The sequence below is a fragment of the Oscarella lobularis genome, chromosome 4, assembly GCF_947507565.1.
Source record: "Oscarella lobularis chromosome 4, ooOscLobu1.1, whole genome shotgun sequence".
In the NCBI taxonomy this organism is placed as follows: domain Eukaryota; kingdom Metazoa; phylum Porifera; class Homoscleromorpha; order Homosclerophorida; family Oscarellidae; genus Oscarella; species Oscarella lobularis.
Window position 1 is genome coordinate 2,079,841 of NC_089178.1, and position 16,890 is coordinate 2,096,730.

The following is a 16,890-nucleotide window of genomic DNA, read 5'->3' on the forward strand; positions in this document are numbered from 1 at the left end:
CATACATTTTTGTCTCACGCCCCAAGGCACGACGCGTCGAAATCGTTTGTTTAGCCACGAAGAGATCGAGCAGTCGCGTCGAGACGACAGAAGATGATGTTGCGCGTTCACCTGGCGATCCTAGTCGCCTGCCTAATCGCTGAATCGACGTCCGTTTGTTCGGACGGGAACGGGGGGTGTTTCCCCGAGACGTCGAACGTCGCGAAGATGTTCGCCGCGACGTCAACGTGCGGCGATCCTCCCAATCTCTACTGTCCTCCATATCGACAAACGGCACTGATAAAGTGTCTCACTTGCAACGCGACGGGCGACGACACGCATCCCGAAGAACTCGCCGTCGACGGAAACTTCTCCACGTTTTGGCAAGCGGCAACGTTCAAGGACGCGCTCAACGAAATGGTGAACGTGAGCGTGAATCTTTCGGGAACGTTTCAGCTCGACAGATCCGTTATCACATTCAATACGTATCGACCCGAACTGATGATTCTCGAGAAGTCGAACGACCACGGAATGACGTGGACGCCTCTGCAGTACTACGCAGCCAATTGCGGCAGATTCACGAGCATCGTCGAGCGAATGCGATCGGAGTTACCGAACGAGAACGAAAACACGATGGCATTTTGTATCCAAGAGGACACGACGCTTCAAGACCCCGAAACGGGCGGAACGGTGTGTAGTGTGGGCGTGGGCGTGTGTTCTCGCGCGGGGTTTTTCTTTTGACGTCGCCTTCGTTTTTTTCTTCTAGGTTACGTACGATGCCACGACTCGATACGAAACGAACCGTTTCGACGTCGCGTTGATCATCGAGCACACGCTCGTGACGAATTTGCGCGCGCGCTTTCTGGATTTGGACACGCGCGGCGACGTTTTCGTATCGCCGAGCGAGCAGACGTTCGCCGCTTACTATTACGCTATCGAAGAATGGGAAGTCGACGCTCGATGCTACTGTTACGGACATTCCAACGAATGCGTTACGGACATGATGGGAAAGGTAGGAGATCCGATTTCCTCCCCCACGCGCGCATGATCATGATGAATTTTTTAGATTACGGACGAATGTGTTTGCAGTCACAATACGGCCGGACCGAATTGCGATCGTTGTTTGCCGCTTTTCAACAACAAGCCGTTCATGAAAGGAAATTCGACGCATGGCAATCCTTGTGAAGGTGAGACTCGAATTTATTTATTCGCGTATTTTTATTAATTTTTCTCCATGTCAGTGTGCGAGTGTAATAATCACAGTGACAGTTGCGTTTACGACGAGGCAAAGGGCTTCGGCGTTTGCCAGAATTGCCAGCACAATACGACTGGAGACATGTGCGAGATGTGTCTACCGAATTTATTTAGAAATCCCTCAAAGGCTCTCAATGATCCAGACGTCTGCTTGGGTAAGCGAAATGGTTTTCCTCTGGGGCTCTCCTTTCCCTCATGATAATACGAAAAATATTATCATGCTCTAATATGTTGTACTGCAGTACTAAAAAATCGTTTATGTGGATTGGTGAGTTCCGCATCTGCTAATGTTTTTTCTGGACGGTTTTATCTGTCCGCTAACCCTAATCATGCCTAATCTTATTTGTTCAGGAGTTGAGGTTTCAGGAAGATCCGTCTGAGGTTGTGCTTGTGTTAATTCTTTTGCAGTAGATTTTTGCTCTTCGTGCGCGCCGTTTTGTTATTATTCTCCGTTCTTCGTATAGCGTGCCAGTGTAGTAGCCTCGGTGCGATTGGACAACAGTGCAACTCTTCCGGTCTTTGCTCCTGTAAAACGAATGTCGAGGGGGCCAAGTGCGATACGTGCAAGGCAGGTTTCTTTGGCTTGTCGAGCAGTCCGAACGGCTGTCAAGGTAGAAATAAAAACAAACGATGTTTGTTTTCCAGCCGTCATGTTGAACCTACGTTTATTCCATTAGCTTGCGGATGCCATAGCGGCGGATCAGATCCGGGTGGTAACGGCAGTTGCGACGTATTGACGGGGCAATGCGTTTGCAAGGCAAATGTCATTGGACGTCAATGCGATACGTGCAAGGTAACGTTGCGTTTCGCTCGCCCAGCTGACGCTTCATGTCGTCGATCCGCAGCCGGGCCTCTACGGCCTCGATGGAAACTCGCCGGAAGGATGCCCAAACGCTTGCAGTTGCTCTCTGAGCACGTCTACCTCCACGGTCTGCGACCCCGTCACTGGACAGTGTCCGTGCCGAACGGGCATGACGGGTCAGAATTGCGACGCCGTCGAAAGCGGTCGCTTTCTGCCTCATTTGGAGGGAATCGTGTACGAGGCCGAAGAGGCGACGTTGACTGTAAGAAAAGGAGTTTGTTTGCTCGACTACTATTGTTTTTTTCGCGCGATAGGGTGCCGCTACGATAGAAAGGAAGCGAGAGGTCGATCCGGGCACCTTCACGGGTATCGGAGGCGCTCTTCTCACGGGAGCGGGAGATTCTGTGTCCTTTCGAATCACTGTTCCCTCGAGAAGCATTCGATACTATCTTTTAGTTCGTTATCAGGTAGGTATTTCGGTTGCGTCGCGAAGCGTACTTTCAATGTGGTATTGAATTCTAGTCTTCGACTTCCGCCTCCCTTTCGGTTCGCTTTGGAAGTGAAAACGCGTCACGAATTTTTTTTCAAGCGGTCCAAGATGCGGGAACGGCTCGACTAAACACAGCCCATCGTTCCGGTGGAGCGGTTTTTGACGTCATCATTGCGAGTGAAAATCCTGGGGACTTATTTATTGATTCGGTGCGTTGATGAGTCCTTTTTTGTTCACATACATAATCAACAATTTTTATAGGTCGTTCTCTTTCCTGAGAAAGATGACATTTTAGCTTTCGCCAGTCTCGATCCCGCTCAGCAGAATGCAACGGAAAGTTGCTACGCAAACAGAGAAGTCCCCGTCAATTTGCTCTCTCAAATCGTGACGGACACGTGCAGGAATCACACAATCCAGGCCAACGCTTGGTTATTCAACGGCACACTGGGTACAACACTGAATCAGTTTCAGATAGATAGAAATTTTAATCTTTGGTTTTTTAGACTGTGACTGTTTTCCGACCAATGCTTCAAGTGTCTGTGGGGCGGTGGGTGGCCAGTGTAACTGCGGTCCTTCCGTTGGTGGCCGATCCTGCTCCAGCTGCGCGTACGGCTTTTTTGGATTTTCTGGCGGACAGTGTCAAGGTACAGTACTTCATGGATTTCTGTTGTTCGTGATTGAACGAAGACTGTTCTCATTCTAGCGTGCAGCTGTTCGCAAATAGGATCCGCGTCAGATGAATGTGACGCTTTGACTGGGCGGTGCTCCTGCCGACAATTCACAACCGGCTTGAATTGTGACTCCTGCATCGCGAACTATTACAATTTGTCCGATTGTCGCGAGTGCGAATGTAACGCCACCTTTTCGGAATCGCTTCAGTGCTCAGAAGACGGAATCTGTTCCTGCAAAGTCGGGATCGACGGAGCGAAATGTTCCGGCGGTTGCTCGCTTGGCTTTTTTAACTTGAGCGACAGTGGCTGCACCGATTGCGGCTGCAATAGCATTAGCAGCAGCGGATGTGACCCAGTTACGGGCGAGTGCGTCTGTTATATTAATTGGACTGGGCCCAAATGCGAGAACTGTAGTGACAGCTACTTCAATGAAGCGGGAGAATGTCATAAGTGTTTTTGCTATGGGCATTCGACTGACTGTGAGTCAGCGGAGGGCTACGGGACGGAGACAATAGTGTCAAAAAGTAATTTTGATGTTGATCGGGACGGCTGGACGACCATTGGCGGTTTTCCTGTTGTCCATCCTGCTGACATTAGGTACGGCAGAAGTTTCGAACGCGTCTGTCTTATAAGCTTTTTTTCCTAGCGAGACTGGTGTTCCTCGAGTCGTTATCAAGAGCTTTCTTGCTGATTACTTTGTTGCGCCATTGAAATTCACCGGAAATCAACGTCTGGCCTATTTTCAGCATCTGAGTTTTGAGTTGGGGATATATCGAAGTTTCGTGCCGTCTACCGGACACTCGGAAGGTGACGTTGTCATCAAAGGGGTGGCGCTGCAGTATCCGATCACAGCTACAATTGATCCTCTTCCTCCAAGTGGAGACTTTCAATCATATTCAGTACAGTGCTTCCTTCATTTTCTATTTGAACTATTGGTGTTTTTATGTAGATTCAATTGATTGAGTCAAATTTTCGGTTGGGGAATGCAAGCGGAAGAGCGGTGACAATTGGAGAAATGTTTCTGACTCTACAAGACGTCGAATACCTTCGTATTCGAGCCAACTTTGATGAGGTAAGTAAGATCAGCCAGTCAGTGAGAAGAAGTCATTTGGACAATGTTTTTAGCCGCCCTTATACAGCGAAACGATGTTGGACAGCGTTGTACTGCGTCGCGCTGTGCTATCCGTAAATGCAACAGAAACGAGCGTTGAGCAATGTCAATGTCCAATTGGATACGAAGGCCTGTCATGCGAAAGATGTCAGAACGGCTATACGAGAGCAACCCCAAATGGAAACGAACTCGTTCAATGCGTTTTGTGCCAATGCAACGGGCACTCGGACCAGTGCGACGCCGATACGGGAGAATGCTTCGATTGCAAGGACAACACAACGGGACTCGCTTGTGATCAGTGCTCATTAGGCTACTACGGCAACGCGACCGTAGCAAACGGTTGCCAGCGGTGTCCATGCTTAAGTATAGGCAGTTCAGTCGATACGAGTTGCTCTCTGAGCAGCGACGGGCTTCCAACGTGCGAGTCCTGCGCCAAAGGCTACACGGGACGGTTTTGTAACGCTTGCGCTGACGGCTTTTTTGTTGCGCCCGGAGGCGGGTGCCAGCCATGCGCGTGCAGCGACAAGGGCACCGGCTGCGATCCCGTGACGGGTATATGTTCGTGTATTGAGGGTTTTACGGGGCCAACTTGCGAGGAGTGCAGTCCCGGCTCGTTTGACTACTCCAGTGGGTGCCTCTCGTGTTTCTGCTATGGACACGCGTCGGATTGTCGCTCGGCTAGCGGCTTCGAAGCAACTACCGTCTCTTCAGATTTTGAGGACGGGATGCCTAACGGTTGGCTAGCCATAGATGCGCTTGGAGCACCAACGGCTGCATCTGCTCAATTTTTCGCTGTGTAAGCTACTTTCACACATAAGAAGCAATAATAATTGATCTGCTTTGTGGACAGGAATAGAAACTTTGCCCTGAAACCGGTGATTAATTTGGCGGAGTACTTTCGTCTTCCTCAAAAATACTTGGATGATAAAAGATTAGCATACAGACGACAGCTGTCGTTTGACTTGGCTTTGGAAAGTGGATCCGCGGTCAATACGACTTCTTCGGCCGGTGATGTCATCATAAAAGGAACGTCAATGAACCAGCCTATAGTAGCATCACTGAATAATATTCCCTCGCCGTTGCCCACCTTTACGACCTATTCCGTTAGTTATCTTTGCGATGAGCGTATCATTTAGTCTACGACGATGTTTCTGTAGATTTCACTGGTCGAGACTTCTTTTACAGTGAACAGCACATCTGGAAGAAACGTGACGACCTCGGAGTTCCTGGACGTCCTCTCAGACATTGAGTATATATACATACGAGCAAATTTCTTCCAGGTACGTATGCGCGTACTACGCACACATCATTTGGCTAAGGCGTTTTATTGAAAGGCTGGAGGAAAAACGGTTCTGGACAACGTAATATTGCACGTGGCCACGTTTACGGGAACGACGAACCTAACCGATGTCGAGAACTGCACGTGCGACGAAGGACACGCCGGTTTGTCGTGCGACGAATGCGAACCGGGCTATAAACGAGAAGTAGTCAACGGGACGACGAGCGATCGCTGCGTTCCCTGCCAGTGCAACGGCCACTCGAATCGATGCGACGTTCTCACAGGCGTCTGTCTGAATTGCACGGACAACACGCACGGCGATTTCTGCGAGGCGTGTGCACCGGGTTTCTATGGGAACGCGACGCGAGGCGACGTCGACGATTGCAGCGCATGTCCCTGTCCGTTCGACGCGCCGCCTAACAAATTCAGCGCCACGTGCTATCTCGATCGCGTCAACGGCGAAGTCGTGTGCGACGACTGTCGTCTCGGGCACGCCGGACTACGATGCGAAAGGTGCGCCGACGGGTACTACGGTCGACCGGACGTCGTCGATGGTAGCTGCCAGGTGTGCAACTGCAGCGACAATGTCGATCTAACTCAAACGGGGAATTGCAATACGACGACCGGCCGTTGCCTCAAGTGCGTCAACAATACGGCCGGATTCTTTTGTGAGGAGTGCGCCGACGAATATTTTGGCGATCCGCTAGCAGATACGTGCCAGGGTACGCTGCATATGAAATAAACGCGGGGATGGTCGCGAGTCCTTTCCTTCTATAGCGTGCGGTTGCAATCCTGTTGGTTCTACAACTGGCGTCTGCAACAAAACGAGCGGGATTTGCACGTGTCGTCCCAACGTCATTGGGGACAAGTGTGATCAGTGCGCTCCTCTTCACTTTGGCTTCGACTCGGGAATGGGCTGCGCTGCGTGCGATTGCGATCCGATAGGATCATTTAATTCTACGTGTAATTTGGTCAGTTGCGACGTCAAGCGAACTGTTTCCTTTGATTTATTTTGACCGTTCTATTATATATAGGTGGACGGACAGTGTCATTGCAGGAATAACGTTGACCCGACAAGCAGAACCTGCTCCTCGTGCCAAGACACCTTTTTCAATTTGACTTTGGCCGGCTGCCAAGGTGCGTAATCCATCGCGGTGAATTGAAAAGGAGATTCATATTTACCGACTCTATACATAGCGTGCGTATGCAATGAAACCAACACCATCGATGGTTCTGGTTCTAGTTCCTGTGATAAAGTGACTGGGCAATGTCCGTGTCTCAACGGGATTAGTGGCGTATCCTGTTCCAATTGCGAGCCAGGCTTCTTTGGTATGAGAATGTAGATTGCAGTGACGTAGATGCGAGTGTTAATTTGTTTTCGTTCTAGGAAGTCCACCTGGTTGCCATGACTGCGGGCCCTGCTACGCGAACTGGACGAATACGATAAAAGATCTTTTGACAAAAATTCAAGATCAAGATGCTCGCGTCAAAACTCTCATAGCGACTCGCTACAGAAATCAAACGACGGAAGAACTGGCTTCCAACGTCACAACTCTGAGAAGCCTTCTGACAACCATCATGACTAATTTTGACGATAACACGACTCTTTTGTCCGTCAACGTGAGCCAGCTGTCCGACAGATTGACACAGGTTTGCGAAATTGTTGTTCACTGTCTAATTTTTTTACGTCTTTTTGCGTACAGATTGAGAACGAATTTAACTCTCACAGCGAAAGAGTCGACAGAATCGAAGCGAAACTCGACGAAGCCGAGACGAAGTTAAATCAAACTGGAGATTTCAATGGCACAGTCGAAGTCGCGGCTGGCGTCAATCGAAATAGCACTCAGTTGACGACCGAGGCAAACCTCTTGGACGCGAGAGCCGATGACGTTTCATCTCGAGCGCAGGCACTAGCGAATGAGATAGAGGCGAAAAGTGACGAAGTCAACGCGTTCGAGAGCGAGAGCCGCAGCGCCGAACAGCTCGTCCAAACCGGCTTGCGACGAGCAGAAAAGGCGAAAAATGATACGGATTGGGTCAATAACGCGGCGACGACGTTCGACGTCATTCACGGAAACAACAGTCGACGCTTGACGGCTCTCGAAGCGCAGAGAAACTCGCTCAGTTCGAGTCTCAGAGATTATCTTGTCAGAGGAAGCGCGGCTGTCGAACAGGCTCTAGCGGCTAACGTGACGGCGTTTGCCGCCGTCAGTGAAGCACGAATGAAAAACGAAATTGCTGCCGAAGAGAAAATGACGGCAGACGAGCTTTTGTGGAACGTTACAGCACCTGCAGAACTAGCTGATAAATTGTACAATGATTCGGCGGCACTCAATGTGCGTAAAAGCGTCGTTTCGTCGGGTCTTTTTTTTGTCTAATTCGGATTTTTAGAGTTCTTCGTTTGAAACAAAAACGACGACCGAGAATGTTTCGACGAATGTCCGCAGTGCTATGAGCAGGCTGGGCAGCGTCGAGGCGTCGTTAGAACGGACAAAGGAAACGGCAAATGCGACGCGCTCGCTGACCGCTCCGTCCGTTTCTACTGTCGAAAGTGTAGCGAAAATGATCAACGAAACGATCGTACCGGAGGCGGAAATCAACGCGACGATCAGCCAGTCACGCCAGAGTAAAGACGACGCGCTGAGCATCTTGTCTGTCGCCCAGAGAGCTAGGTAAAGATGAAGAGTCGCTTGGAAGCGTTCTGAACCGCATTGCTTTATGCGTTTGTAGCAATTTGAGTGCTCAGGCGTCGGATCTCGTGCAAACCATTGAAACGGATCTGGCCGACGCGTCTTCGGCTCGCGATCGAGCTACGTCGAATCTGGATACGACTGAATTTGAGACGATTGAATTTGAGACGAGCTCTCTAGTAGTTGCTTTGGACAAGGTGGGTAAAGTCGACGCACGCAGAGCACCCAAAGACGGCACTGGCTTTGTTGCAGGTTCAAGAGGATTCAACTGATGCGAGCGCGACTTCTGCAGAAGCCGTGCTCATAGCTCAAGCGGCGCAAAGAAGCGTCGACGCAACAAGAAGTTGCAGAAACGACGGTCTGGCCGTTCTTCAGCAAACCGTCCAAAAGGCGATGAACGCTTGCCTTGTGACGGGCCCAGCTGCTTTATCTGTACGTACATTTTTCCTTTCGCACTCTGTCTAACTTCGCCTCATGTGTTAGAACGCTCGATCGGTTGCAAGGCAAGTTGCTGCTGTTAACGAAAGCCAGGCCACCGAGGCGTCTGCTGCAGACAGTTCTACTGCTAGCAGTCTTAAAATGAAAGCTGAAGACGTACACGCATCGGCGGCGAATGCAACCCAGATCGAAATGCTGAAAGGTCAAGATTACGACAGAAAGGAGAATCTATTTCATCTTTTCTCTTAGATTTGCTCGCCGAGTTTGTAGATCAAAAACGGCTACTAGAAGAGCAGCGCTCTAAAGCGGCTGCTCATGAACAAACAGTCACTGACTTGCTCGATAAGATAAGTACCCAATGCTCGCCGTAGAAAACGGCCGGCTTCGACGTAGCTGTAATAGTTCAGTTTTAGTAGGGTTACTATTGTCTTCTTGACTGCTGCGAGTTGCATGCAGCATGATTTGGATAAATATTTGATTGACGAACACGATCTTCGGCCAGCGCGCGCTCGTCGTCAGAGGGACTGATGATATGCATGTTTTGACAGTGACACCTCATTGACACGACTCGGGCATGCTCAGTTTCTTTGCTTACAGAACGCATACCACGGCGAACAAAGACGAAGCCACTCGCTCTGAACGATCTTCGTGGATGAACCGTCCTTGCGGACTCAAATATTTCTTCTCGCTTCGTCTCGTCGTCTTCAAGACCGAAGAAGATGAAGATTCCCCGGAATCCCACCGTGACGTTTCCGTGTCACTTCACGGAAACTTAGCGGACGATCTCCTCTCGTGAAAGGGCGCGAACGCGATCGTGATTCGTCGATGCGTTGCGTCGTTTTTCGCGAGAAGCGACATCGTAATATCATGAACTGCAGTACAACTTGGCTTAATTCCCCCGTCGTTCGCCTCGCAGCGACGACGGAAAGCCAAGAAATCAATCCTATGTGTGTTCTCTCACACTACCCGTACTTATAGACCCCGGGGACAGTAGCGTAGTTCCACGTCGCGCAATTGCTAACCGTCTCGTCTAGAATGCTCCTTTTGTGATTCTATTGGTACACAAGCGTGTAACGCGACTGGCTGCATCTGTCACCCAAACGTCGAAGGCGAATTTTGTCAGAACTGTACGTGCGGATTCGGACAGATCGGGGGGGAGGCAGGATGCGAACGTAGGAGACCATAGTTCCCGTGCCCCGCCTTTCCTTTAGGCATATGTTTATTCAGTGTGCGACTGTGACACGAACGGCACGATAGCGTGTACGGGAGGCCCGACGTGCGGTGCAGATCGAGTCGTTTGCGATCAAATCTCGGGTGAGTGCGCCTGCAAGACCAACGTTATGGGTCCGCGGTGCGACACGTGCAAGGTACGACGCGACGTCATCGGACGTTTGGCGAGGGGCGTTTCCGTCACGTGTTCTTTTACACTAGGCTGGATTCCACAGTCTGTCGTGCTCGAATAGCGACGGTTGCACGGCGTGCGACTGTCCGACGCTGACGACTTCATCGTCGATATGCGACGTCGATACGGGAGCTTGCTCGTGCCTGCCCGGACTCAATGGATCGCGATGCAACGAAATCCTGCCCGGTTTTTACGTTCCTGGCATAGAGGGAATCATTTACGAGGGAGAATTTGCTACTCTATCGGTAAGAAATTGCCGCTTCTGCTCGCAATGGCTGATTTGTGGCGCTAGGGAGCCGAAATTGAAGTTAATTCTTCTTCGCCGTTTACCGGAAGCGGTTGCGCGCGATTCGGCGATGTTGGCGATAATGCAGTATTTGAAATTCCGGTGCCTAGTCGAACTATTCGCTATCGTCTCGTCCTTCGCTATTCCGTATGAATTTTTTTGAAATTCTTACTTTTTGGATGTTTATTCTTTGGGGATAGGCCGCTGCTGATACCGGCGAAGTTGAAGTTACTGTAACAAGATCAGGAAGTGGCAACTATTCGTGCCCCTCAGGCGATTCTGTCAGCGGACAGAACGTGTTGGATACTTCATTCACACTTGTAGCATCCAGTGATTTCATTGAAGTCCAAGCTGCTGGGACTTGCCTTCAAGCAAGCGATACAATCACTGTTACTGTGTCTCATTTGACAGCACCCGCCAATTGGTGTTTGGACTCCGTAAGTTTCGCATTTCGTTTACCGGTAGTAGAATAATCCGAACTGTCAATAGGTCGTATTGATTCCATTGCAAGCTGACATCCAGGACGTTATAATTGCTTCGTCAGAAGTCGCCTTGGCTGTGTTTTCATTCTCGGGCTGCTACACCCCTAGAACCACCGAGATAACTGCGCCCACGGGTAACTGCCTGCAGTTCTCTATTGAAGTAACTGCTTGGTTGTTTGGGGGAGCTATCGGTGAGACAACTTAGATTTCCCTCTGCTGTGAATCGTCAACGTTTACGCGTAGAATGTGGCTGCTCTCCGAATGGAACTGACCCTACTTCCATTGGAGAATGTGAGCCGTTCAGTGGCGCGTGCACCTGCAAGAGCAACGTTTTACCGGGAGGAAAATGTGACACGTGCAAGGTACGGGAAGATGCTCTGTAGTTAGTTGTTATACGAGTTTATTTGCTGGGCTTTAGGATGACTTTTTTGGATTGAGCACCAGTTTAGCGGCTGGCTGTCAAGCCTGTCCGTGTTTGAGTATCACATCAACGTCTTCAGTTTGCAACAAAGAGTCTGGTCAGTGCTCGTGCAAAAGCGGATTGACAGGCCAAGCGTGTGATCAAGTCATGTCTGGATATTTTGTGCACAATTTGGAAGGCGTCTACTATGAAGGAGAAGACGCTCAGCTAATGGTGCTTCTGTTTCTAGGCATTTATTGATTCCGTGCTAGTTCTTTTTTTTATGTGACAAGGGTCCCAAAGCGGTCACTCCTTCCGACTCGTCAATGCTGTCTGGCCGTGCGTGCGCCCAGTTCAAGGCTGTTGGAGACAAAGCGACGATAAGGCTTCAAGTTCCACTTCAAACGATTCGCTATCGCCTTCGTATGCGCTATACGGTAAGTCAATGGCATTTCATACGTTGATATGTACTATGTGCTGGAATAGGCCGATGCAGACACTGGAAACGTTGATTTTACTTTGACGAGAGAGGGAAACAGCAACTACTCTTGCGGTGCGACTTCAGTCAGTGGACAAGATTTATTTGAAAACGAATTTACCCTAACTTCTACTGCTATCGATGTCATTGACGTCGCACCTGACCTCTGCCTTGAAGCCAATGACACAGTTATTCTCACGGTTACGCAAACAGGCCCACCTCCAGATTGGTGTCTAGATGCGGTATTTTATTATTCATTTTCAAACGTACCCATAGTAACTGAAATTGATTTAGGCGCTCTTGATGCCGTTGGAATCAGAATTCGGAAGTGATGTTAGAAACGGTGAGATCTTCGTTTTTCCTGGTTGCTATACCGACAGACTCGCTGAGCTGGGTCCGCCAAGTAATCCTGTATGTGAACCATTCGCTGTTCGAGCAGCTGGTTGGCTATTTGACGGAGGATCCGGTACAGCATCTCCATATCAGATAAAGTTACTTGACGTTGATCTTTTTCTAGAATGTGATTGCAGTGCAGATGGAGCAAACAATTCTGCCGTCTGTCAGATGTTCGGCGGACAGTGTGACTGCTTTGAGCGCGTCAACGGGAGAACGTGTTCGCGTTGCGAATACCAATTCTTTAATCTCAGCTCGGGAATGGGATGCGAGGGTGAGTTCAACGTGATTCACTGCTACGGTTACGTCGAAGGTTTGATCTGCAGCTTGCAATTGTTTTGAAAATGGAACCAATTCTGATTCGTGCTTGGAATGCAATCAGCTTGACGGGACGTGCGAGTGCAAGGCGAACGTGGAGCCAGGCGGCAAATGCACAACTTGCAAAGTAGATAACGACTTCGTCGTAAAATGAACGAGATGTAACGCGTGAATGTGAATTTCTAGGATGAATTCTTTGGATTGCGTGGCGATGATCCCAACGGCTGCACGGCGTGCGGTTGTTCACTTTTGACGGCAACGAGTCTGACTTGCGACAAGGAAACGGGACAATGTCCTTGCATTGATGGACTGCAAGGCCGAACGTGCACCGAAATCAAGCCAGGATTTTACGTACCCAACTTGGAAGGGATTATTTATGAAGGGGAAGACGCTCAGCTAATGGTGGGTCGGGTCTTTTCTCCCTGTCCACTGTCTCACGTTTTTTTCTCAGGGTCCCAAAGCTGTCTCTCCCGTCGACTCGTCAATGCTGTCTGGCAGTGCGTGCGCCCATTTCATGGCTGTTGAAGACAAAGCGACGATAAGGCTTCAAGTTCCACTTCAAACGATTCTCTATAGTCTTCGTATGCGCTATACGGTAAGGCAATGGCATTTCATACGTCGATACCGTACTATGTGCTGGAATAGGCCGATGCGGACACTGGAATCGTTGATTTTACTGTGACGAGAGAGGGAAACAGCAACTACTCTTGCGGTGCGACTTCAATCAGCGGACAAAATTTAGTTGAAAACGCATTTACCCTAACTGCTACTGAGGCTGATGTCATTGAGGTCGCAACTGACCTTTGCCTTGAAGCCAATGACACAATCATTCTCACTGTTACGCAAACAGGCACACCTTCAGATTGGTGTCTAGATGCGGTATTTTATTATTCATTTTCAAACGTACACGTGATGAGTGAGATTGATAGGCGCTCTTGATGCCGTTGCAATCAGAATTCGGAAGCGATGTTAAAAACGATGACGTCTTCGTTTTTCCTAGTTGCTATACCGACAGACTCACTGAGCTGGGTCCACCAAGTAATCCGGCATGTGAACCCTTCACTGTCCGTGCAGCGGGTTGGCTATTTGACGGAGCATTTGGTAAAACAATACTCTTACCTAGAAAGGCTTTATAAAATCGCTGTCCTGCAGAATGTAACTGTGATTCCGTCGGAGCAAACAATTCCAACTTGTGCCAAGCATTCGGCGGTCAGTGTGACTGTGCTGATAGCGTTATTGGGCGAACGTGTTCAGAGTGTGGCTACAAATCATTCAACTTGACCAGCTCGGGCTGCCAAGGTTCATAAAGACATTTAATTAACAAAAGGATTTTAAGTACGCTTGTTTTTTTGTGTAGCCTGTGATTGCGTCGAAGTGGGAACCAATCCGTCGTGCCCTTGTGACTCGACAGCCGGCGAGTGCCTATGCAAGGATAATTTCACTGGAGAAAGATGCCATTTGTGCAAGTCGGGTTTCAAGCGGGAAGTGGTAAATGGCAACGAATCGATTCCGTGCGTTCCTTGCGAGTGTAACGGGCATTCGTCCGTTTGCCATCCGTTGACGGGCGTTTGCATGAACTGCTCGAATAACACTATCGGCGATTTCTGTGAAGAGTGCGAAGACGGATTCTTCGGTGATGCCACGTCTGGCGGTTCTTGCCAGGCGTGCATGTGCAATCACCCCCTTGGATCGAACAGCACCGTTTGCGACAAGGTAGAATTACCTCATTTGTTTAATTAATTAAAACTGTGCTAATGCCGATTTATGTGTGCAGATGTCTGGTGACTGTACGTGCAATACTGGATTTGTTGGCCGAGTCTGTGACGCTTGCGGAGACGGCTTCTATGATCCGTCTAGCGGTTGCCCGGGTAAGACTTAAACGAACAGTCAGCGTTCGTTGTATATTAAAAAACGGTTTTAGCCTGCAATTGCACGACGGATAACACCAAAAACATGTCGAACGTTTGCAATAAAATACACGGCCAGTGTCCATGCGTAGATGGAGTTGCCGGACGCACGTGTGACGTTTGCAGACCCGGCTTCATAGGTAAGACAAATAGAAGAGCTGGTGGACGCTTCTGGAACGATATTTTGACATATAGGCTCGCCTCCGAATTGTACTGACTGTGGACAGTGTTTCTCCAATTGGACTGCTCTCATTGACAAACTTCTGTGCAAACTCGAGAATCTCTCCAGCAACTACGACATGCTCGTTTTTAACTTTTTCAACGTTGATCTCAAACTGCAGGACTTTGTTCAGTGCGTCAAGTCGAAACTCTTCGCCACGGTGGAAAACGTCGAAGCGTGTCTTAGCATGATGTACGACGGCAGAACTCTACAGGATATAGCCGATGATTTGCAAGACTTGCAAACAAATCTTACGTCTTTGCACGATCGACTGACAGCCGCTTGCGACGCGCTAAACGCAAACGAAACCTACATCAAAATGCAATTGGAGCAGTTGAACGAAACTCGACTTTCACTCGAAGCGGAGACGTCCAGACTAAGTGCCTTTTTCGATGACATTGAACGACAGCTGAACGAGACAGACGCTCAACTGGAACAAACGAGATCGTTCAACGGCACAGTGAAACTGTCCAACGGAATGTACACGGACGCCGACAAGTTGTCGGCAATGGCGACATCGCTAAACGACAGCGCGACGACAGTTCGAGACGAGGCGGCGAATTATCTCGCCATGGCTATGACTGAAAAGGAGTCGGTTACTGCGGCGGAGACGAAAGCGCTGCAAGCTCAGGCTACAGTGGAAGCGGCCGTTCAGAAGGCGGAACACGCTGTCAATTTAACAGCTATGGCAGAAGCGACGAAAAAAGCGTTTGAAGACCTTCATGCGAATAATACGGCGAAACTGAACGAGTTGGAAGATGATCGTGACGACGTGAAGGCCATGTTGGAGATGTACTTGGAAAGAGCTCAGAATGCCACCAAAAAGGCGACGATGGCGAATGACACGGCTGAACAAGCGGGAATAAAAACCCAGGACAAGTATATGGCTGCAATGGCGGACAGAAATCTTGCTGATAGTCTGAAGGAAAACGCAAGTGTGGCGCTTAACCGGAGTCGCGATCTTTATGACGGTGCAACAGCGGAAGCTGTAAGGAAGCGCTCTTGTGATTTGCGTTGTCTCACGATTTATTTTAATTTAGGATTCGGCACGAGCTGCGTATGAAAAGGCGAATTCTACTCTGGCGGACGTTCGGGACGCTAAGGAGAAATTGGAGTCGTCCGTTGCTGATGTGATGGAAGCGGAGCGCACGGCAAACGCTACTCTCGACGTGACGCTACCGCCTGTGGAGACAATCAGGACGCTTTCGAGACAAATAAACGAGACCATTGTACCCGAAATGGATATTATAGCGGTGGAGAAAGATGCGAACGCGTCGCTTGCTAAAGCTCGACGTGTCCAGCGCTTAGCCACTCATGCTAGGTACGTCGTTTTTTTTGGGAGAAGGTGTGAATAGTCAGTGTATTTTTCTCTGCAGTGAAGTAAGCCAAGACGCTGCTGATTTGGTGCAGGATGTGGAAACGACTATAAGGGAAGAGTCAGACAAGCGCGTGTCTGCAGAACAACTACTGAATGCTACGAAGGACGAAATTGATAGCGCCAAAGCGCTCCTAATGGATGTGCGTGATTGATAGAGTTTAGATCCGCTGGCTGATTCGAATGCACTGTTGTGATGCTTCTAGATTGACCACTACGCCGATCGAGTTCACGAAATCAGCACGGAGTCAAAGGCAATCGGAGCAGCGGCGTTGGACACGCTGACGGAGGCGGAGGATTGCCGACAAGATGCTATTGGGACTCTGAACAGCGCTTTAGCCGCAGCCTCTGCGGCTTGCGATCTCACAACTGAAATAAATCGGGTATTGCACGCATTTCCTCCCTCATTCTGATAGATTTATGGCGCTTTCTATGTATACAGAATTTGTCATCTCTCACCAGTGGTTTGTTGGCTCTAAGGGATTCTGATGCCGTCAGAGATGCCGATATCGACAAAAATAAAGCCGATGATCTTCTTAGGCAAGCTCAAGATCATCATAACGCGGTTTCTGCAATAGATATATCTACACTGATGGGTATTTTTGTCTTTCTACTACTGCATTACTTATCTCTCCGTGCGTGTAGATTTATTGAACACTGTGATGCAGCAAAAGGAACGTCTTACTAGTCAGGAGGAATCCGTGTTGGACATTGAGAACAGAATCAACACACTTCAGCGTCTGGCAGAAGAGCAGTGCTCCGATCTTGTTTAGGCTGCTTGCACCCAATTTTCATGTTGTTTTAGATAAGGTTTGTTCTTTGTAGCGCAAGATATAATTATGTGTTCGTTTGTGGCATGTTTCTCTGTTTGTACTGTAGCGTTCTACAGTAATGAGTTATTTATCCGTGTTGCGC

General features: G+C 49.3%; 1 protein-coding gene across 2 annotated transcripts; it reads left to right on the forward strand.

The window, feature by feature from the left end:
• The first annotated feature begins 2 nt into the window (after positions 1-2).
• LOC136186737 (laminin subunit gamma-1-like) lies at positions 3-16,878 on the forward strand. 2 transcript variants are annotated; one of them, XM_065974198.1, is made up of 31 exons: positions 33-669; positions 746-991; positions 1,046-1,166; positions 1,221-1,388; positions 9,749-9,886; positions 9,942-10,081; positions 10,146-10,361; positions 10,409-10,549; positions 10,603-10,839; positions 10,892-11,075; positions 11,128-11,246; positions 11,303-11,518; positions 11,578-11,721; positions 11,771-12,004; positions 12,057-12,228; positions 12,280-12,429; positions 12,482-12,600; positions 12,660-12,875; positions 12,925-13,068; positions 13,119-13,352; positions 13,403-13,574; positions 13,626-13,772; positions 13,831-14,186; positions 14,248-14,341; positions 14,395-14,520; positions 14,576-15,588; positions 15,641-15,921; positions 15,977-16,118; positions 16,182-16,358; positions 16,418-16,571; positions 16,621-16,878. In XM_065974198.1, the coding sequence occupies exons 1-31, from the start codon at positions 94-96 to the stop codon at positions 16,746-16,748; spliced, it is 6,705 nt and encodes a 2,234-aa protein (XP_065830270.1). In that variant the 5' UTR covers positions 33-93; the 3' UTR covers positions 16,749-16,878. The 2 variants fall into 2 exon arrangements, with proteins under 2 accessions (XP_065830269.1, XP_065830270.1); XM_065974197.1 differs by lacking the exons at positions 9,749-9,886; positions 9,942-10,081; positions 10,146-10,361; ... (22 more) ...; positions 16,418-16,571; positions 16,621-16,878 and adding exons at positions 1,698-1,844; positions 1,911-2,026; positions 2,079-2,297; ... (19 more) ...; positions 8,760-8,916; positions 8,964-9,218 and having other exon boundaries at positions 3-669.
• Positions 16,879-16,890: the final 12 nt, after the last annotated feature.